The sequence below is a fragment of the Mustela erminea genome, chromosome 7 (genome assembly GCF_009829155.1).
Source record: "Mustela erminea isolate mMusErm1 chromosome 7, mMusErm1.Pri, whole genome shotgun sequence".
Lineage (NCBI taxonomy): Eukaryota > Metazoa > Chordata > Mammalia > Carnivora > Mustelidae > Mustela > Mustela erminea.
Genome location: NC_045620.1, coordinates 27,829,834 through 27,852,423, shown reverse-complemented (window position 1 = coordinate 27,852,423; position 22,590 = coordinate 27,829,834). Strand labels below are relative to the sequence as shown.

Genomic DNA, 22,590 nt, shown 5'->3' with positions numbered 1-22,590 from the left:
CTGGGTGGTGGTTTCATGAATGTTTTTATCACTATAAATTAAAAATAGAAAGAATAACAATATAAGACTGATAAGTAGATATGTCGATAGGTAGATGGATGTGGAGATTATTGGAAGGAAAAGAGGGAAAGAGGGAGGGTGGATGGATAGATGGATGAATGGACACACGGATGGATGAATGGATGGATGGATAAGTAGATTAATAAAAGAGGGTCATGCATGGATCAATGATGAGGGTGTGCTGAAGCAAGAATTGTGATAGGTACAATTCTGCATACTTAAGATCCAAGGGAAAAAAAATAGAAGGACAATCCCTAAGGAATCCCCAAGTTCCCTTCCTATGATGACATTTACAAATCCACATTAGAAGGAACGCATTGTTAATGGGTATCACCACGGGTCTAGCACTTCACAAGCAGTATCTTATTTCATCCTCATACCAATCCCACCAGGTGGGCACCATTCCCCACTTTACAGGTGAGGAATCTGAAGGAACCTGCTCAGTGTCACTCAGATAACAAGTGGTGGAATCAAAAAAACCCAGATTAAAACCCAGTTCTGCTCAGTGCTTTCCAGGGAGTCACATGGCCTACTGCCTATGGACAGGTGGGGAGAACTTGACTCATCCTCATTCTACTGCTTCCCAATGTCTCAGGCCTTTTGTTCTACATGAAAGCCCACTCTGTGTCTCCGAATGGGGAGCAGAAGGGAAGAACACATGTACTTTTCTAGTTGTGGAGTAGATCTAGGATTAGTCCTGAGCCCCAAAATAGCCCTGGTAAAGATTTGGGGGAGGTAGTGTAGGCCAAGTCCTGGAGAAGGGTTCTCTGTAGAAGGAAAAATATGCCCAAGGGAAACAGGCATCCTACTATGTTTGTCTCACTGTGCCCTTGAACCTTTGTAGTTACAAAGATGGGGGTACTGAGCCCAATCTCCATTACCCCCTCAGATATGAATTTCCCCTTCAACATTTTCTACTTGCAGTAGAGCGGCTTCCACTTCAACATTCCTGTCCCCAGGCTCCCAGCATGCCCTGGCCCCTCTCCCCCAAACTTCCCCCCAGAAGCAGGGCCAGGAGAGGAATGAGGCCAGCCTCATCCCTAGGCCTTGCCTAGGGAGAAAATTTAGAGAGACACTCTCTCTGGGTTGAGCAAGAACAACAAGACTTGCCAGATCACATTTTGTGTCCTAGACATCCTCGGTGTCCAAGTCCCCTGACTTTGCTGCTCCCTCCTGTTCATCTTCATGGTTGCTCAGACCCTGATCAACATGTTCCTCCATCACACTAATAGCCTCCTCATGATTCTCACTCTGGAGTCTCCAACCCATACATGACGCAGACCTCAGAATGGTCTTTTCCAAACATCTGCTCAGCTATACTTCAGTAAAACAACAAAACAAAACAAAAAAACTTCAGGTAGTTTCTCAGTCCCTAAGTCATACTCAAGAAGATGATAGCGACTACCCCAATGTGTCCCATACCTTGACACCAGAGGGAAAATGAATCAGACACAAGAATCCCAGCTTAGACATAAAGATGCCTCCTCCCTTTAGGAGAAAGCTCGTGTTCTGATCAAGCCCAAACCCTCCACACAAATAATGGCTCATTGCAAAGAAGTTAATGCCTTCATTTATTCCACAAATATTACTGAGTTTATACTCTGTAACAGGCATGGTTTAGATACCAAGGAAACATTGGTAAACACTGGTAGGGATGGTCCTTACCCTTGTGGAGTTTACAATCTGAGGAGGACAGATACTAAAGAAAGAAAAGAGGGAAGGAGACAGGGAGGGAGGGAGGAAGAAAGAAAAAAGTGATACGTGTCCTGAAGAAAATAAAAGACGCAAGATACTGCAGATTGCAATGAGAGAGTTCCATGGAATCAGGAATTAAATGACAGCTATCTAGGAAGAACAGTAGAGAAAGCCTTTCTGAAAAGGGAGTATTTGAGCTGCTATCTGAAAGCTGCAAGAGCCTGGGGAAAGGTACTCCTATTACATGATCCCAATGAGCCAAGACCTAAGGTGTGATGGAATTTGGAACCTTCGAGGAAGAGGAAGGGGGCCATTGAGGCTGGCACTGGAGAATAGTAGATATGGAACAGTGCTGAAGAGATGGGCAGGAGACAATCACAGGGGGCTGCTGGCCATGGTGGGGAGTTTGGATTTCACTCAAAGAAGGATGGAAAGATAGTAGAGAGTTTGAATCCACAGAATAAATTACAAAATCAGATATACATTTTTAGAAATCACCATGACTCCTGGGAGGTAAGTAGATTAGAGGAAAGCAAGTAATCGGAAAATTCAGTTGGAAGGTTACTGCAGTAAACTGGGGACAAGGAGGGTGGCTGAGTTATGGCAGTGCCAATGGAAGGAAGGGAAATTGACTAATGTGAAGGGTACCTGTTTGAAGACTGAAGGTGGAATGTAATGAAGAGAAGTCATTGGGAATGGCTTCCTGGCTAGACTAAGCAATGGATGAGATGGGGCGGACAGGGGGAAGAATAGGTTTGGTGGAGGGAACTAAGGGTTCAGTTTTGAACATGATACATACAATGTTTGTTCATCATCCAAGTGCCAATGTTGAGTAGGCTGATGAACATTCAGGTCTGGAGCTCAGGAGAACGGTCAGAGCTGGAAAGAGATTTTTAGAGTCATAGGGTCTAGAAAGCTGGTGGCTAGGGCAGTTTTTCCTTCTTCATCCTTCTTGCCTTCCAAAAGCCCTTGGACATAATGCAGACTCTGGCTCTGGTACCAAAGGGGTATTTCTGTAGGCATGGCTTGGAAAGAGAAGCAGAAGGACAAAATGTTTCCACCTATCATGACAGCATGAGTATATATATTTTTTCTCTTGCGTATTCATATGATCTCTGCAGGGACTGAGAATGTGCCCCTTCTCCCCTGTCACCCTGGGCTATCCTGGTGATTCTCTGTAGTCTCACTGGACATTGGGGAGAGGACTGCAAAGAGGGTGACCTATAAGAAAAATGTTCACAAGTGGGCAGTTAAACACCTGAGAAATGCTGACAATTTTACGTCCTGGTCAAGTTGAGCTGGTCATGTCACCTGATACACCTAGTCCAACCCTTCTTTCCCAGACCCTGTTGACAAATAGCAAAGTTGTATCTTGGAGAAATTAGGTGACATGATTAACCTAATGCAACCAAACCTTGATGCAACTCTCAAACCACCATTCCAGGTATGCCAAAAGTATTACATTTTGGGGGATGACTGGATGGCTCAGCTGATTAACCATGACTTTGGCTCAGGTCATGACCTCAGTGTCCTAGAATTGAGCCCAACCTCAGGCTCCATGCTCAGCATGGAATCTGCTTGCCCCTCTCCCTCTCATGATCTGTCCATCTCTCTCTCTCTCAAATAAATAAAATCTTTTTTTTAAGTATTACTTTTTTTTTTTTTTTACTTTTCTATGACTTAACATAATTTTTATTTTAAGCACCCTTTCAGGGACTTAAACTTGACACTCAGGTTATCCTCAGTCAAATCAGGGCTCCCCCAGTCTCTCCATCCCCAGTAGTGTCCAAGTTGTCTCTGTGACATCAGTCTCTGCAGGTGTGAGCTAGCATGTCCATCACCATGTGTTGCCTTTAACTTTAGATCCACACCAGTGGTGTTAGAATTAACTTCTTCCTGATCTCAAACCTTCCCTCCATTTGTTCACTTTCAGCTTTTCTCACAATCCTCCTAAGCACATTGGAAAATCTGGCTACTTGGGATCCCAGGAAACTCTGCAGGGTGGTCTCAGGTCCTCTCCACCCAGACAGAGCCCCTATCCAGATCTGTTCTATTGCGGGGCCAGACTGGGGGCAGGAACTCCACAGGTCATGTCACCAAGAAGGAAGGTCCAAGTCCTGACTCTCCAATCCCTCCAAATGGGAGCTAGGGTTTGCAGGGGGAGCAAGTTGCAGGACCCTTCTCAGGGCTCCACCAGTGCTGGTTCCCTCTAGCTCCCTTTCTCCCCAGCAGATCGGGCAATGTTGCCTAGTCTCAGAAGTGTGTTGAAGGGGATGGGAGGGAAAAGAGAGAGAGAAACTGCCTTTACAGGAGACTGTTCTTCCAAACTCCCGCATCTTTCATCTGAGCTCAGCCATTGAAACTCAAAGATGCATTTACACTCTATACAATCTCCCCTGGGACAGATGCATTACATTTATCTTCTCCCTAACCTGGCCACAGCAAAGCACAGAACACTGGAGAGAAAGGCATCTGTAAAAACTGGGCTGCAGAGCTGGGCAGTGACACCAGCAGGCACATTTTATAATTACCTGTCAGAAGTCTATGCTTTCTAAAGCCCAATGCATCTCAACTCTGAATGTACCATTGAACTGCACACTTTAAATGGTGAATTTTAGGCCCGGTGAGTTGCATCTCAATAAATCTATAAAAAAAAAAGATTAAAAGGCTGCAACAACATGGGGGTATTATATAAAGTTATTTAGTTTCTTTTCTTAATAAACATCAATTTGACTTTGGAGGAGAATATCTAATGCATCCAACTACATAAAACACTAATTCTCTCAACTACACAAAACATCAAATCTGTGTGTGCCTTGTTCTCAACTTTCCAACACGCCTCCATTATTAAAATGTGGGAAGAAAGAAAATAATGAGTTTCATGAAAATCATTTGGAAACCTCATTTTTCCCCAGATTCCGGGATGGAATTGATTTCAGGCTTGGCAGAAAAAAGAAAAAAAAAAAAAAAAAGTCACGAGGGAGGCAAATTCAGACAGGGATATATTCATCAAACCAGGATATAATTCAGACAGGGATATAATATCAAACCGGGATATATAAACCGGTTCTCAGAGCCTAGAGCTCTGAATATCCTGCCAATAGTTTCTATAATGCTTTAATAACGATAAGTATTAGACCCATCCGTACAGGTTTCTTAAAAATCCACCATCTATGCACAGAGAAATCTAGAAGAATTCTGCCCCCCAACCCCCAGGCTGCCATACTCTTCCCTTCACATCCGATTGGCCAAAATCTCAACATCTGTCCCTCAAGCAGTTACTCAGCCCATCACTGGCCAGGAGGTGGGCCTCCATAACTGATGTGGTCCAATGAAGATCCAGCTCCCGGGGCTGAATCTCCCAAATTTTATTCTCCAACTGGGACCTCACCCTTAGATATTATATCTAACTGCTTCTTCTGCAGCTCTACTTGGATGCACAAAAACATCTCACACTCACCATTTCAAAAACTGACCTTCTACTTATCCCCCCAAAACCTGCCCCACTCACAGACTTCCCTATTTCAGTTCATGGGAACTTCACTCCTCCGGGTGTTTGATCTAGGCGGCATCCGTGACTCTCCTCTCTCAGCTCACATCCTTTCTATCAGGAAACCGTGTTATCTCTGCTTGGAAATGTATCCAGAAACGACCACATCTCTCCATCTCCACTCCCTGAATTCATTCACCGTCCTCTTTCCTGGATTGCTGCAATTAGCTCCTCACTGACCTCTCTGCTCCTGCCCTGGCCTCGCCCATTCATTCTCGATGTAGCCAGCAGAGGAGCCCTTCAAAACAATAGTTAGATCTTGTCCTTCCTCTGCTCCAAAACCTTGCAATAGGTGGTCATATCACTGACAGAAAACGCCAAAGTCCTTACCTTGGCCCCCGTGACTTCTCACCACCGTCTCTCCTCGTCCCATTTTTTTCTTTCATAAGAATGATCACTTTTCTAACATACTGCATGATTTACTTATTTACTTTATATATATTGCCTGTCTCCCCCACACGCCCTCTCCAACTATATATTGTCTAAAAAAAAAACCTCACTTTAGTATATGTGCTGCCAAAGCAAGCACAACAACCTCACTTTAATTCTAGGGATATAGGTAGGCTTAAAGTGACAGGATGGGAAAAAAAATATTCCATGCAAATGGAAACCTAAAGACAGTAAGGGGTGGCCATACTCATAGCAGATAAAACAGACTTTCAGGGGGAAAAAAAGTCACAAGAAATAAAGAAGGTCATTATATAGTGACAAAAGAATCAAATCATCAGGCAGGTATGACAAAAATTAACCAAAAATAGATTTAAGACCTAACTATATGACTTAAAACTAGAAACTTCTACTACAGAAAAACATTATTTAACATTAAGAAAAAAAAAACTGCATCAAAGAAAACATCAACATGAAGAAAAGGCGACCTATGGAATGGGAGAAAATACTTGCAAGTCATGTATCTTTAAAGGGTTAATATCTAGAACAGACAAGAAACCTCCACAAATCAACAACAATAAAAAGAACCTGATCAAAAATGGGTGAGGATTTGAATAAACAAACACCTCTCTAAAGAAGACCTACAAATAGCCAACAAGCATATGAAAATAGATGGTCAGCCTCTCCAAGCAGAAATGCAAAATCAACACTGAAAAAATAAAATTAAATTTAAAAATAAAGTAATTAAAAAAAAAAGAAAAGAAAAGAAATGCAAAACCAAGAGTCAGACGCTGGGGTGCCTGGTTGGATCCGTCAGTTAAGTTTCCAACTTTTTTTAAAATCTTTTTATTTTTTCAGTGTTCCAAGATTCATTGTTTATGCACCACACCCAGGGCTCCATGCAGTGCCCTCCGTAATACCCACCACCAGGCTCACCTTTCCTTCTCCTAATGTCCTCCATGTTATTCCTTATGCTTCACAAGTAAGTGAAACCATAGGATAATTGACTCTCTCTGCTTGACTAATTTCACTCAGCATAATCTCCTCCAGTTCTGTCCATGTTGATACAAAAGTTGGGTATTGATTTCAGCTTAGGTCATGATCTCAGGGACCTGAGATGGAGCCCTGCATAGGGCTACAGTGAGCATGGAACCTGCTTAAAATTCTCTCTCTCCCTCTCCCTCTGTGCCTCCCCCCTGTTTGGTGAGCTTGCTCTATCTATCTATCTATCTATCTATCTATCTATCTTAAAAAAACAAAAACAAAAAAGGAACACCTGGGTAGCTTAGACAGTTAAGCATCTGCCTTTGGCTCAGGCCATGATTCCAGGGTCCTGGACTGAGTCCTGCAGGCTCCTTGCTCAGGAGGGAGCCTGCTTCTCCCTCTGCCTGCTGCTCCCCCTGCTTGTGCACTCTCTCTGTCAAATAAATAAATAAAATCTTAAAAAAAAAAAAAAAAAAGAGTCAAGGGCACCTGGGTGACTCAGTGGGTTAAGGCTTTGTCTTCCGCTCAGGTCATGATCTCAGAGTCCTGGAATTGAGCCCCACATCAGGCTCTCTGCTCAGCAAGGAGCCTCATTCCCCCTCTCGCTCTGCCTGCCTCTCTGCCTACTTGTGATCTCTCTCTCTCTCTCTCTGTCGAATAAGTAAATAAAATCATTAAAAAAAAAAAAAAAGAGTCAGACGCTTAACCAACTGGGCACCAGGGCACCCCATTCAGCCTTTAAGAAGAAGGCAATCCCATCACAGGCTACAATATGCATGAACCTCGAGGAAATCACACTAAGCAAAATAAACCAGCCACAAACGGACAAATACTATATGATTCCTTTTATATTAAGTATTCTAAAATAGTCAAAATTATAGAGACAGAAAGTGGAAAGATAGTTGCCAAGGGCTGAAGGGAGAAGGGAGTGGGAATTAGTGTTTGAGGGGTATAGAATTTCAGTTTTGCAAGATGAAAAAGTTCTAGTCATCTGTTGCACAACCACTTAAATACGCTTAACGCTACTGAACTGTACACCTAAAAATGGTTAAGAAAGTAAAATTAATGTTATGGTTTGGGTTTTGTTTTTTACCACAATATGAAAAAAAGAACACAAGTACACATACAAAGCTTTGAGATGAATGAAAGAAGCCAGACACCACCAGTCACTGTATGACTCTATTTATATGAAATTCAAGAATGAGCAAAACTGGTCTATGGTAATAGAAATCAGATTGGTGGTTACCTATGAGGCCAGAGTTTTGAGCCTATTAACAACCACAATTGAGATAGGACCTGCCCTTGTGGTTCTTCTTCTGATTCCAAGATGCCCTTCAGCAACAATCATCAGGAAACTTTAAAAAGAAATAAAGAATTATTCCTTATGAGACCTGGAAATCACACAGTAAACCTGGAGCCACACAGCAAGGTCACAGGAAGACAGTGAGTGTGCATGGGCATGGGGTTCTGTTTTTATTGGAGTCAAAGGTAGGGCGCTAAGGTTTCCTGGGCTCACTCTTTATTGCTGAATTTAAAACAGGGTAGCAGAAATTTAAAGCTTGGGAAGAGAAAAAGGCAAGAGGACCAAATGGTCAGTTACAGAAATTAACCAAGATCTCTGAAACAAAGGAGCAGCAGCAGGTCAAGCCTGGCTCTTTATCCAGGCTGGGGGCTGTCCTGGTGTTCATTTGAGAAGTGGATGCCTCCTTGAAATGCATGCCTTGGCCATCAAAGCTTAAGTCAGGCACTTGCATTACAAAAAAGAAAAAAGCCAACAACTGTTAGTTCACAGCCCTCTTGGGGAACTTCCTGCGTGTAATCTAAAACTGGCCCCCTGAGACACTGCCCCCCCTCCCCCCCAGGAGAGACCAAACAAACAGGTCAGTCACTCCAGTCTGAGAGACAGCAGTTTTATTTGTGTATTTATTTATTTATTTAGAGAGAACAAAAGGCGGGGGATGGGGCAGAGGGAGAGAGAATCTTAAGCAGGATCACTGTGCTAAATCAAAAGGAGCTTACATACAAGTTTGTTTTGGGTGGCAGCAAGAGGAATGGATCCGCCCCCTCCACTGCCAAAGTTTAAACATTTCTAGAGTGGCCTTAACTGGGTTCAGTCTTATATACCATCCAAATGTTAACACCACATCACTATCTCCAGGCCACGTCCCTGGAGCAGCCTTTGGGTGTGGGAAAGGCACATGGAGCCTTTGGGTGTGGGAAAGGCACATGGAGGTGTGGAGCTTCCCAGTCCTTAGGTTCAACTAACAGGTCAATGGGTGGTCACAGCTTTTCCATGACCTTCCCCAACATCGTGGAAAAACACACCCACTGTCCGCATGGATGGCTCACAGCCCCACTGCACTGCCATTGGCCATGGACACAATGTCTGTGTCCCCCTCAACTTCTTATGTTGAGCATACACGCCCCCTTCAGCGTGATGGTGTTAGGAGGTGGAGCCTTTGGGACATGACAAGGTCATGAGGGGGGAGTCCTCAGGAATGGGATTAGTGCCCTTTTAAGATGAGGCAGGACACAGTTTGCTTCCCCCACACAACTGTCGGGGCCTTACACAGAGATTGAATGTGAAGGAACAAGAAGGAACCCTCTCTGGCTCATGGTGGTGATTATACAGGTATATACAGATACCAAAAGTCTAAAAATTCAGTGAGCCCCAGGTAATACTTGTGCACTTGCCTACAGTATTATGTGTGTCATACATCAGGAAAAAACCTTCAAACAACACCAACCAGCATGTCATGGGATTTGACATAAAACAGGAAAAGAAAACGAGAAAGGCCAACCAAGCCACAGGACAGGACATATTGCAAATAGCAGAAAGTCAGGTTCAACGACCTCAGAGGCTTCAGTATTAATGAGTCTTTATATATGAAGATGGTATTTCCTCTCCATGCTCACCAACATTGGTATGGTCGATCTTTTTCATTTTAGTCATTCTCACAGGTGTGTAGAAATAGCTCATTGTGGTTTTATCTATAAAGTCTGTACTGGTCTCACCTCTCTCATTCCTGATTAGTATTCTGAGTCTCTCTTTCTCTCTTTCCAGTATGGCTGCAGGTTTATCAATTATAATGATCTTCTCAAAGATTTCATTTTTATTGACTTTTGTCTATTGTTTTTTGTTTTTTACTTTGTTGATTTTCATACAGATATTTGTGGCTTCCTTTCTTCTACTTACTTTGAATTTTATTTGCTCTTTTTTTCCTGTTTCTTCCCTTTTTTTATTCTTTTTTTTTTTTTTTTTAAGAGACAAAAGCATGGGTGGTTGGGGAGGGGCAGACTGAGAGGGACAGAGAAAATCCCAAGTAGGCCCCACACTGAGCACAGAGTCTGATGCAGGGCTCTTCCCCCAGGACCCTGAGATCACGACCCAAGCCCAGATCAGGAGTTGGGCACCCAACCAACCAAGTCAACCAGGTGCCCCTCCCTGTTTCTTAAGATAGTAACTGTGGTCATTTATTTAAGTCTTTTCTTCTTTCTTAATATAGTCATTAAATGCTATAAATTTCCTGACGCATCCCACAAATTTTAATATTGTGTTTTCATTTTCATTTGGATAAAAATACCTTCTAATTTCCCTTTCATTCTGTCTTTAATGCATGTGTTATTGGAAAGTATGTTATTCAGCTTGTGAATAACTCAGGGTTTCCTAGGCATCTGTTACTGATCCTAATTTAATTACACTGTGGTTAAAGAGTATGCTTGAATTCTTCTTAACTTGTTGAGACCATTTTTATGACTCAGAATATGCTCCAGGTTGGCAAATGTTCTTTATGCACTTGAAAAGAACTGTATATCCTCCTATTTGGGGGTCATAGTGTTCGACAAATGTCAATTAGACTAAGGTAGTTGACAGTGCTTTTCAAGTCTTCTGTACTCTTTCTGACTTTCTGCCTACATGTTCTATCAACTGTGAAAAGAAGGATATTGATATCTCAAAGTATAGCTGTGGATTTCTCTGATTCCCCCTGCCATTCTACTGAGTGTTGTTTCATATACTTTGAAGTCCTATTATCTGGTGCACAAATGTTTGGGATTCGTAAGTCTTCTTGATTAATTTGCTCCTTTATCATTATGAAATAACATTCTTTCTTCCTAGAGATAGTCTTTGCTCTGACGTCTACTTTACCTGATACTAAGATAGACATTCCAGCTTTCCTTTGATTAGTATTCATAGGCTATATCTTTTCCCATCATTTTCCTTTTAACATACATGCACCTTCAATATTTAAAGTGCTTTCTTGTAGGCAACAGATAGTTAGGTTTTACTTTTTTTAATCCATTCCAACAATCTCTCATTTTTACACGGTGTATTTAAACCACTTACATTTGAGATGACTTTTACAAGATTAGGTTTAGATCTTAGTACCTTCCTATTTGTCCTATTTGTCCTTTGTTCCCTTTTTTTTCTTTTTCTGTCTTCTTTTGATTGACAAATATTTTTATAATGCTATTTTGTCTCCTTCATTGGCTTATTAGCTATAACTCTTCATTTTGTTGTTTAGTGGTTGCTTTAGGGTTTACAGTATTCATCTATAATTTATCACCATCTACCTTTAAATGACAGCACACCATTAAATGCACAGGATAGGAAACCTTCGAAGGGATTCTAGTGTCTCCCCCCCACTGCCCAGTCTTTATTCTACTGTTGTCAGAACTTTACCTTTAAATGACAGCACACCATTAAATGCACAGGATAGGAAACCTTCGAAGGGATTCTAGTGTCTCCCCCCCACTGCCCAGTCTTTATTCTACTGTTGTCAGAACTTTACTTAAACATATATTAAAGCCTCACAATAGAATGTTATCTATTTTTATCATTTCAGGGTCTTGCTGTTCAGCTTTGCTGGACGGAAACAGAGCACTTCTCTATGAGTACTCCCTTCTGTGTGTTCTACCCATTGCTCTGTCAATCATGAGGTATTCCAGTTTGGCTGGTGGGAACAGGCACTATTCTCAACCCTGTGCTGAGTGGAGGGCATCTTTCTGTGCTTGTGTGTGAGGTGCGGGGAAACAACCAGAAAGGATTAGAGTGAACAGACCTGACTGGCTCACATCATGGTGTTTGAGGGCAGATGCTGCTGAATTTCTTGGAACTAAGGACTCCATAGATAAAAGCAATCCCTAGGACTGAACATGAGGTATGACTTAGTCACAACTGTGAGGCAGTTCCTGGGCTCCTAGCACAGGCCTAGCCAAGGACAGGCGGGAAAGGTTTTTAGAATTCCATATCCCCTCCCCACATCCTCTTAGAAGGAAACATCTGCCTCACCTCCCTACTCCCCCACCTCACTTGCAACAGAGAAACACCATGATATCCTGCAAACTTATGTCTTGAGGTGAGATGGAGTCATCCGTCTGATGGTCACATACATCAAGGGGAAAGTTGGGGCACAAAGCTGATGACCTACATTGAGCAGAACTTTAAGTCACCTGATCTGAGTCCAGATCCTGTTTATGATGCCAACTGAATATATGGTCCCCTCGTGTTTCTGCCCCCATCAGTTTTCTCATCCGGAAAATGGTGGTAACAAGAACAATACCTACCTCCGGGAGTTCTTGAGGGGAGCACCTGAGATGATGTTCATAACCCAGCTGTGAAAGAACTTGCATGGGAGGTCTCAGCCCTCTTTCTCGAAGTCCATTTTGAGGTAAAACTCAGCAGTTCAACCCCCAAAGTGGTTGACCCCTGAAAATAAATATAATATTATATGTCAACTGTACTTCAAACTTTAAAAAAATGTTTTTAAAGTTATAGAACTGTATATAGTACAATTTCTGGTATTTACTGTATGTAAATAATACTTCAATAAGGTAGTTTTAAAAAAAAATAGAGGGGTGCCTAGGTGGCTTAGTGGGTTGGGCCTCTGTCTTTGACTCAGGTTGTGGTCTCAGGGTCCTGGGATTGAGCCCCACATTGGGCTCTCTGCTCAGTGGGGAGCCTGCTTCCCCTCTCTCTCTGCCTGCCTCCCTGCCCACCTGTGATCTCTGTCTGTCAAATAAATAAATAAAATCTGGAAAAAATTGAATTCACGCGGCTGGAGGGGAGGCACCTAGGTGGCTCATTTTGTAGAACATGTGACTCTTGGTCTCAGGGTTGTGAGTTCAAGCCCCATGTTGGGCATAGAGATTACTTAAAAATAAGAAAATCCAAAAATTACAAATTTTGGAGGACAAGGGGAGATGGAGAGGAGAAGGGAGTTGAGGAAAATTGGAATGGGAGGTGAACCATGAGAGACTATGGACTCTGAAAAACGATCTGAGGGCTTTGAAGGGGCAGGGGGTGGGAGGTTGGGGGAACCGGGTGGTGGGTATTAGAGAGGGCATGGATTGCATGGAGCACTGGGTGCAGTGTAAAAATAATGAATATTGTTACACTGAAAAGAAAAAAAAATTAACAAAAAACAAACAAACAAAAAAAGAAAAGGTCATATAAGACAATATCCTCACTTGGGAAAAGAAAAAGAAGTCACAGAAAGCAGGGAGGATGTTTACACTGAATATCACAGCACACGCATTTTGTGTGATATATTTGAGTGCTGAGAGCAGGGGCTCCAGAAACAGACTGTCCCCTTCTTACTGGATGAAGTGTTAGTTTGGGTGACCATAACAAAGGGCCACAGACTGCGGTTTGAACAACAGGAAAGCATTTTCTCTTCCTTCTGGAGACTAGGAGTCTAGGTGAAGGTATCAGCTGGATTGGCAGCCATCTGCCATCTTCTCTCTGTGCCTCCACGTGGGCCTCCCTCTATGTGTATCTGTGTCCTCATCTCCTCTTCTTATAAGGACACCCATTATATCGGATTGGGGTCCACACTCATGCTCTCATTTTAACTGAATTGCCTCTTTAAAGACCCTGTCTGCAAATGCAACCACATTCAGAGGTACTGGGGGTTAGGACTCCACCGTGAATTTGGCCATTCAGCCCATAAGTAGCGATCCTGGGAAACTTACCTAACCATCTGGGAGGATAGTAATATGGCTGCCCACATCACAGGAGCACTGGGAAGAATAAATGGTCATACATGTAAGGCTTGGCACATGGTGGGCACTTAAGTGCCATCTATAATTTTTATGTTCTTCATCTAATACCTCCGTTCTGTCTTTCCAGCCGATCTCCCCATCTTTTGCACTTTCCTCCCCTGACAATATCCCTCCAGAATCCTGATCAATTACTCCTGGTCAGCTAATGCCTAGATGGGGTCAAGCTCCCCTCTGAGGGCTCCAGGTCCTTCCTGCTCAGCACAAAGACTTTCTTCTTCTGTTGTAGGAGCAAAGGGAGTGAGTGGCAGGTGCTACAGCCCAAGGGCCCCATGCTGGTGGCAGAAAGTAAGGCACTCCTACTGTGGTGGACGGTGGATGGCTCTGACACTAATGACATCCTTAAATGGGTCAAGGTGAGCCATCAGCACCGGCAGGAGATTTGTAACTTCAAACATGGCTGCTTTCCTGGGGTGACACCAGTGATCCAGGAGACACTGGAGCCACTTGGTTGTGACTGTTCCATCTATATCCACAATGTTCCCCACAAGCATGCTGGAAGCTACCACTGTGTGGGGGTTAGTGACTTGAGTGAGAAATCAGAAAAGGTCCCAGAGGAGGGCACCTCCATGCTTGTGAATGTTGAGTAGCAGGCTCTGCAGGTCCAAGCGCCCTGTTCTGATCTACATCCCTTTACCCACAGCCATGCTGTGCATACGAATCCCAGCGGCACATGAAATAAGTGTGTCGCACTCACATGTGTACAGGCAGCAGGAGGGGTTCTGCCCCACGTGCCTCGTTCCAGGGCCATGTCTTTGCAGCTATCCAGAGTACATCTGTGTCGTGGAGATGGCAGGAACAAAGAGGACAAGTCCCAATACCCCCAAGCATGTTTCTGGCTTCTAATCGCATCATGTCCACTAACAGCCCATTGGCTAAAGCAAGTCACGTGACTAAGCTCAAAGTCAAGAGATCATGATATATAACCTTCTTCCCACCTCAAGACCCTGGCAAGAGTATGACTGCACCATACCGCCAGGACAGTCAAGAACTAGGGCTGATAATTTCATCTACTGCACTCCCCACGTTATCAGTCATGATATCTCTAAGTCCAGCAGCGGTGACCTGGGTACTCGAATCCTGGGTCTGTCATTCAATGAGAGTATGTTCTTAAATCAATCACTTCAATTCTATATAATTCAAGTGCTTAACTTGCAGAATAAGTGACATTCCTACACTGAAGGTCATTCGGGTGATGAACTAGAAGAATGGATGTTTGTGGAACTACCCTGTAGACTGCTGACAGGCAGAATACCTGTGGCAGGTGGCTGGAGGCAGGGGAAAAGGTGCATTTTGACTTGGTGCAAGCATGTCCAAAGGGCTTCCTGGGCTCCTTCCAAGCTGAGACAGGACCCTTCTCTTGGTCCTACAGTCATCTAGGTTTCCGATCTCAGGGGGATTTTCTGGGCCATCTCCACCACCAGACTGAGAACTTCCTCCTAGCAGGGTATCTGTTCCTCCTAGCAGGGTATCTGTGTGCCCTGCTGAGCTTCATTTTTCTGGATCTTAACATCAGCAGATAAGAGGTACTGAGAACTTCTCTACTGAGTGAATCTACTTGAGAGTAATGGCAGGATACAGAGGAAGTCGCTGAGTTGAGAAATCAGGGAAGAGGGGAGAGAGGGCAGATATGAGGGAGGTCATGAGCGGACAGCGGAGGAAGAAACAGAATACAGCAAGGCCCCTCTCTTTGGCTTCAGGAGCCAGGGATCCAGACCCAGACCTCTGGATCATCCAGCCCCAGGGGTTGGTATTGGCAACCACTAGAGACACTGTATTCCTGAACAGCACAGCGCTTGGAGATAGTCCCCCAGAACCCATTAGGTGGTTTCGGGGGGCTGGCCTAAGCTGGGAGGCCATTTACAACTTTGAAGGTATCTTCCACCCCAACATGACAGCAGTCCAGGACTCCAGGAGGGATTTTAGCACTCTTCTGCAAGATGTCTTCACTGAGTAGGTAGGCAACTACTACTGTGTCAAGTTTCAGAGGAAACTCAACGGACAACACCTGTCTGGACAGGGCACCAAGCTGAGAGTAAAAGGTGAGACAGGTGGTTTAGGGGGCATCAGGGTGAGGGGGAGGTGTCAGGGAACTTTCAGGGAACTTTCTGTCACATCCCAAATAAGCCAGCTGTTCTCAGCCTCCAACCTTTACACAAGCCATTTCCTCTGCCTGGAATTCTTTCTCCCTCTCTCTGGAGAACTCCTACTCATCCTTCAAGGCCCAGCACAAATAGCCCCTCCTCTGTGAAACCTTCTGTTTCTCCCAGGCAGAGTTAATTTCTTGCCATGCTGGGCTCCACAAAACTTTGTATATAGACCATCAATGATTTAACTTCCTCTCTTCACTGTCTTGCATTGTACTAGGTGTTATAGATCCTGCAATGAATCAGACATTGTCCCTACCCCGGAGATGCTCCCACAGGTCTAACTATAGTCCCTCATAGTTGCAGGGTTTGACTTCTAGCCCCCAATCCCAGGCAGACTCATCTCGATGACCCCAAGTCATAGCATAGGGGCTCGGGAAGTGGCAGGACAGAAAAGAAATGGGAATGAGAGACTGTCTCCCTTCTTTGCAGCAAACTGCACTTCTCCCCAAGAGACAGAATTCAGCATGAGCATGTAGACAGGATGTTTTTATCAGGTAAATGTACCTACCTGCTGTGAAGGTAACTAGTCCCCACAGACAAAGGCAGTCAAACATGGCTTGGCTGTGGGAAGGGAACAGTCCGGCTTCTAGGGTTATCTGCCACCAAGAAAATAGTCCCAGGACTTCTTCTCAACTGCAGAACCAGGAAAACAGAGATCCATGTTGAAGCTCAGTCAAAGAAAGGACTCTCTAACAACCAGTGCTGGCTGTTCAGAGGTCAGTCTTGCTTGAGAGGTAGTGAGCCCCCCGTGAGCCAGGGCAAGGATACAGCATGAAACTATATAACACAGCACTGGAGAACATGGCTTTGTAGACAAGCATTCTGGGTTGAGCCTCTTTCTAGCTGTGTGATTGTGGGCAGGTTGCCTCGCTCCTTAAATAGTTGTTGTCCTGCTCTGTGTACTAGAGGGGAGAAAGGATAAGAATCAGAGAGCCTACCTCACAAGATTGTATGTAGATCTGATAAGATTTACACATGCCAAGTGACCAGAACCATGCATGTCACATCACCTCTTAATACTCAGGGGCACTTGGGACTGGGGTGAGGTTGGGGGTGAGACTTGGGGTAGCAGCCTCGGATGCTCCCTATTGCTCAGCCCTGTTCCTGCCATTCTTGGGAGCAAGACCACCTGGTCCCATCACTTCTCTGACATATATATCCCTAAGCAAATCATATCCCCTTTCTAAGTCTGCCTCCTTATCTGTACCAATACATTATTATCCTACCTTGCAAGATAAGTTTAAGGATTATATTAGGCAATTAGGAAATACTTAGCTCAAGGTCTAGGGGGGAGGAGCTGAGCAACCAATAAATGAACCCAGTTTTCTATGACTGCCGGAAGTCAGGAATGCTGTCAAGATGATTAAGCGTACAGGTAGGATATTGGGCAAAGCCTCTTCAGATCCAGGACAGAAGGAGGGGAGGTCTTAGATCTCCTCTCTCAGTGTAGAGAGAATGTGGCCCCGTGGTTTGTAGCAGCTGGGCCAGATTTCCCTGTGAGGACACTGAGGTCTGGACTATTGGAGCCTCACCCAGGCTCCTTCCTAAGCTCTCCCCTGTGTCCTTCAGACCTCCTGTCTATGCTCACACTCTGATCCTGCAGCTGAAGACAGTGATCTTGGCTGCACTCCTGCTGGCCCTGGCTGCCTGCCAGAGGAGGCCTTGGCAAGAAGACATCAAGACGCCAGGCCCAGCAGGACAGAGCCCCCCTTTAGCATGGGGCGTGGGCTATGGGTGAGAGGTCAGCCCCAGAGTGGCTCCTCTGAGTCGGGAGAGAGGTCAGAGCTCCCCAGCCATTTCTCTGCCTCTGATCTCAACCTCTAGATGTTCCCTAGGTCTCACGCCAAGTGCCAGGATCTCTACATCTGGTTTCCACTCACCTGGTGAAGTTCTCCACTGGGCACTGCTTGGGCTCCCTTCTGGTGTGCGTGTCTCCTTTTGCAGCCCATGCAAGCCCTCCTTGTCCTTCAGGGCTTTGCCTGGCTCTCTTCTGAGGGCCCTTGTTCCTGCTACAACCCCTTCTGGAGTGGCTGCTCCCGTCTTCCCCTCTCCACATTTTCTCATGCAGCAAGATCCAACTCAGAGACTTTCTGGAAGTTTTTCCTAAGCATCTCTGAGCTTGCAGAGCCAGACTGCCCAGGTCCCTCCACTTACATCCTTCTCTCTCCATTTCCGGCCTTCTTTCCTTCCCCACCATGGCTGGCTTGGGTGGCTATAACAGTTAAACACAGGTTTGGCAACTTTTACAAAACTCTTAAATCACAGTGGCTTAAGCCAGAAGAAAATTGATTTCTCTAGTAATAACCAAGCATAGGCAGGCCAGGCAATAGTGGATTCCTTCCTCTTGTGGCTACCAGGTCCACATCCCAGGCAGCAAGTCTAGGGAGGAAGGCAGGAAAGAAGAGTAGGACCCTCCCCTTCAAGGGCACAGCTGAGAACTTGCTCACATCACCTCTAATTGGCTGGAATGTGGTCACATGGTCACAACTAGCTGCAAGGAGGGTTGGGAAATGTAGTCTTTATTCTGGCAGCCCTGTGCCCAGCTGTCATTCTTCACTAAAGGAACCAAAGACCAAATGTCAGTAGATAACCAGTAATGTCTACCTCAGTGGCCAGAGGCAGTTGCTTCCTTGCTCTGAGTTCAATTCCCAGCTGAAAAAGCAAATCTTCGTACCACCACCTGCCATAGGGAGTATAAGCAAGAACAGGAGTGCTCAAGAAGAGGATGTTTTCTCCCCAGTGTACATTTGGCAATACCTAGAGAGACTTTTGGTTGTCACAGTTTTGGGGTTGTCACAACTTGGGGGTTGTCACAACTGGCTCTCACCATCTAGTGAGTAGAGGCCAGGGATGTTGCTAGACATCCTAAAATGCACAGGGCAGCCCGCACAACAAAGAGTTGTCTGGTCCAAAGCATCAGCAGCACCGAGGCCAAGAAGCCAGGGGAAAGTGTGACATGCCTGGTTCGCAATCCCGAAGTCCCCACTCCCTCCCAGTGTGCCCCTAGTGACTAGTCAGTCGCTTCACATCTTGGACCCTGATGGATAATAATGCAGACACAGATCATAATGTGAACTTCTCTGCATTGTCTAAGAACTAATTTGATTCATTTATTGTGGGCTTCATGGTGTTTATGGTGCTGTGTGCACCATGTACACTCAGTATCTGTGAGCTCCCTTTTTGCTTTCCATGTGATCATTTACTAGCACCTGCTCTGTGGGGAACTGCATTAGCCTTGCTGTTTTTCATGACAACAACAGTAAAAACAGCTTGCAAAACCTCAGCCAACGGGGATGGTAGTTTAGCCTGAGAATTGCCTAAAGCATTGAATGGCCATCAGAATGATAGCCCCCTGCCAGAAGATATCTATGCTGTAATATCTGGAACCTGTGACCAGGACCTCACATGGCAAAAAGGGACTTTGCGGCTGGAATTAAAGACCTTGAGATGGGAGTGGGTCCCGGATTATCCAGGTGGGCTCAAAATGCAGTCAAGAGTATCCTGATAAAGAAGAGACAGGAAGGAGATTTGACACGGAGGAGAAGACAGCAACATGACCACAGAGGCAGAGATGGGAGTGATGTGACCACAAGTTGAAAAAAGCCAGGAGCTCCCAGAAGCTGGAAGAAGCCAGAACAGCTTCTCCACAGAGCCTCTGAAGGGAGCAGTGGCCCCTGACACCTTGACTGCTGCCCAATGATATTGATTTCAGACTTTTTGTCTTGGGAACGATGAGACAATAAGTTTCTGCTGCTCTAAAGCATGAGGTTTGTGGTCATTTGTCACAGCAGCCCCAGGAAATGAACAGCAAGGAAGGAAACATGGAACCAAGCCTCTGGAAGAACTGTTTTGCCCCCCAAACCTCCTGGACTTTGCAGGGCTTTGCACAATCCAATCCCTGCAAACTAACCCCCTCCCCAATTACCTATCCCATTACCACCCCATAAACTGACTCTGCCCTGACACCCACCTGACCATTGGCCACACCACATTCCTTAACTCATCCAAGTATCCCTGCTCAACCGTGTCCTTCATGAGGGCTCCCAGACGGTTCCGTCCACCATGACATCTCCATCCCTCTCATTGCCCTCACGCAGCAGACGTGTTCTTCCCGGCATTCACTGCTGCCTGAAATAAACATGGGTCTATTTCCTTCATGAAGGCCAGTTGTCTCTTCCAGAATTTGAGTTTACTGAGGGCAGGGGCCTCACTTTTCACCATTCATAAAAAGTCATAAGAACCCAGTCATAAAAAGTAGTTGAAGGTGGAAAATAAGCCAGGCACTAATCAGTGTACTGAGAATTGAAGAGAAAAGTCTGTTCTCTCAGGGCATCCCTACTACTGGGGGAAGACAGACAATGCGCCAGTAAATATAGATAAGTAACATGTCACATGGTGGTGAGTGCTAAATGAATAATAAGGCAGAATCTGGGGTGGGGGGGGTGCTTGCCAGAGCAAGGGAGAGGAGATACGTTTTATTTAGGGAGGACAGGAGGGTCCTTACAGGTAAAGTGACATTTGAGCAGAGACCTGAATGGAGTGAATAGAGAGACTTGTAGCTTTGGGGGTGGGGTAGTATAATAGGCAAAATGAACAGCAAGTGCAAAGGCCCTGAGGAGGATGCCTGGCATGGCACAGGAAGTGTCAGTACCAAGCAGGTGCTTGGCACATGTTAGACCCCTATAGGAGGTGTAGACGGTAGAGATAAAATCCACAATCTTGGGAATCTACTCAAATTCCTGTTCTCTTTTCATCTCTTGGGTGAGTTCTCTCCAAGTGTCTTGGTTTTCTTATCCATAAACTGATAATGATATTATCATTTCCCTTCTTAGGTCATTTTGAGGCTGAAATGCATTGGTGCATGTAAGACATTAACTGTGCCAGCCTCAGTTGGTATGCGGGTGGGAGCAGACCCCAGAAGAGGTGGAGAAGGTCCTAGCAGATAAAATGAACCATGGGTAACTCAGGGAACCTTGGTGGGCACTAGGGAAAACCTGCCATGGACAGACTGAAAGAGTGGGGGAGGAACTGGAATCAGAGCTGCTCACTCCAGCCCCTCCCCTGCTTTAAGGCCCAGAGCCCTGCACAGGCAAGATGACCCACCAAAGACAGAGAAGGGGGTGGGCCCTGGGCCACAGCTCCTAACACAGGCTCATCCTGTTTGAGTCTCAGGATCTGGACCTCTGGAGGTCAGTTGATGTCCTCCAAGTCTCTCTGAATCAGAGCACCTGTTTCTTCCCACCTGTTCTTCTGTTTTCTCTTTCCTACTCCACTTCTTTCTCTCCTTCCTTCCCCACCAATGGTTCTTGCCCTCTCCTCCGTCTTCCCTGAAAAACCACGTCGAACCTGCCCAGGCTTGGCCTCTGTGGCAGCTCCTAATGAGAGAGATCGGTCTGTTCACATTGCTCTGCTTGGGGCTCCAGGGCCCCCCACTTGCTCCTGCAGAGAAGGCCTGGAGCCAGAGGAAGGGGAGGGGTAGACAGAGGCTTCCTGCCTCCCACCACCCTGACGATGGCAGCCTTGAGGGTTCTGTGTTGGAGTGGGGCAAGAGGGGGTACCAGGTCTGATCAAGTATACCCCCACTATGACCCATAAAACACATACAGCTCAGAGTGTATCTGGGTCACTGGGCCGGGAGTGGGGCAGTGGGGGGGGGGGGGGTGCCAGGCCTAAGTCAAGCACGATATTACACGTTTTTAAACCATCTAGATGGTACTATATAATGGCACTTTATCCCACATGTCATTCCCTGCCTTGTTCTTTGGCTCAACATTCGAGATTTCTCCAGGTTGATTACCTGTAACTCTAAGTCATGCATCTTCATGGCCATATGGCAACCCCCCTGTAGGAATCCATCACATTTGTGATTCTCTTGATGCTGGAGACCTGACTTGTTCCATTCTCTCACTATCGCCCACAGAAACAATGTCATCGTGTCTCCTGGTGTGTACATGCCAGCATTTACGTGGGGTGAACACCCACAAGCAGAGTTGGCGGGGATCTAGGTTTCGTGATTCTTACACTCCACTAGGTTTGCCAAGTTGTGTTCTGATGCCTTAGCATCACAAAGGAAGGTCCCTCCACCCACATGTCCTTCCAAGACCTCACAGAGCTGAAAACCCACTTTTAATAACCCGAACTTAGACCCTAACTCATTTGACATATGAACTAAAAGTACTTTTTTGCATGGTTTTAAAGATATACCAAGTTTCCCAGGAATGAAACTACTGTCACCAGAGGGAACACTGAACTTTGTGTTGCTCACAACTTAACAAGGTTTTTTTTCTTACCATTTTGAAAAACTATGTCACCCACAGCAACACACTTATAATATTTTAATCATGCATCAAACAGCCCCGTACAGGGCGCCTGTACAGGTGTCCAACTCTTCATCTCAGCTCAGGTATTGATCTCAGGGTTTGTGAGTTCAAGTCCCACGTTAGGCTCCACACTGGGTGTGGAACGTTCTTAAACAAACAAACAAACAAACAAAAAACATCCCTGTACATAGAAGCAAGCCCCTAATGGCTCATTTTGTCTTGCATTATATTTATCCCTGAGAATTGAAATACAGATCATTTTACTCCAAATTATTTCTCCAGTTAGGGCACGATGCTGATTTTTTTCAACATGTGTAGGTCAGTTTTATTATATCTGAATTCCATTTAAGGTAGCAAAGCGGTGATAGAAGTGTTTTTTACGAAA

At 45.2% G+C, this 22,590-nt stretch overlaps 1 protein-coding gene across 1 annotated transcript; it reads left to right on the top strand.

The window, feature by feature from the left end:
* The first annotated feature begins 11,830 nt into the window (after positions 1-11,830).
* SIRPB2 (signal regulatory protein beta 2) lies at positions 11,831-17,623 on the top strand. The gene is given in 4 exon segments (XM_032353667.1): positions 11,831-11,835; positions 13,965-14,315; positions 15,434-15,806; positions 17,435-17,623. Coding segments are annotated over 4 exon segments (918 nt in total).
* The last annotated feature ends 4,967 nt before the right edge of the window (positions 17,624-22,590 follow it).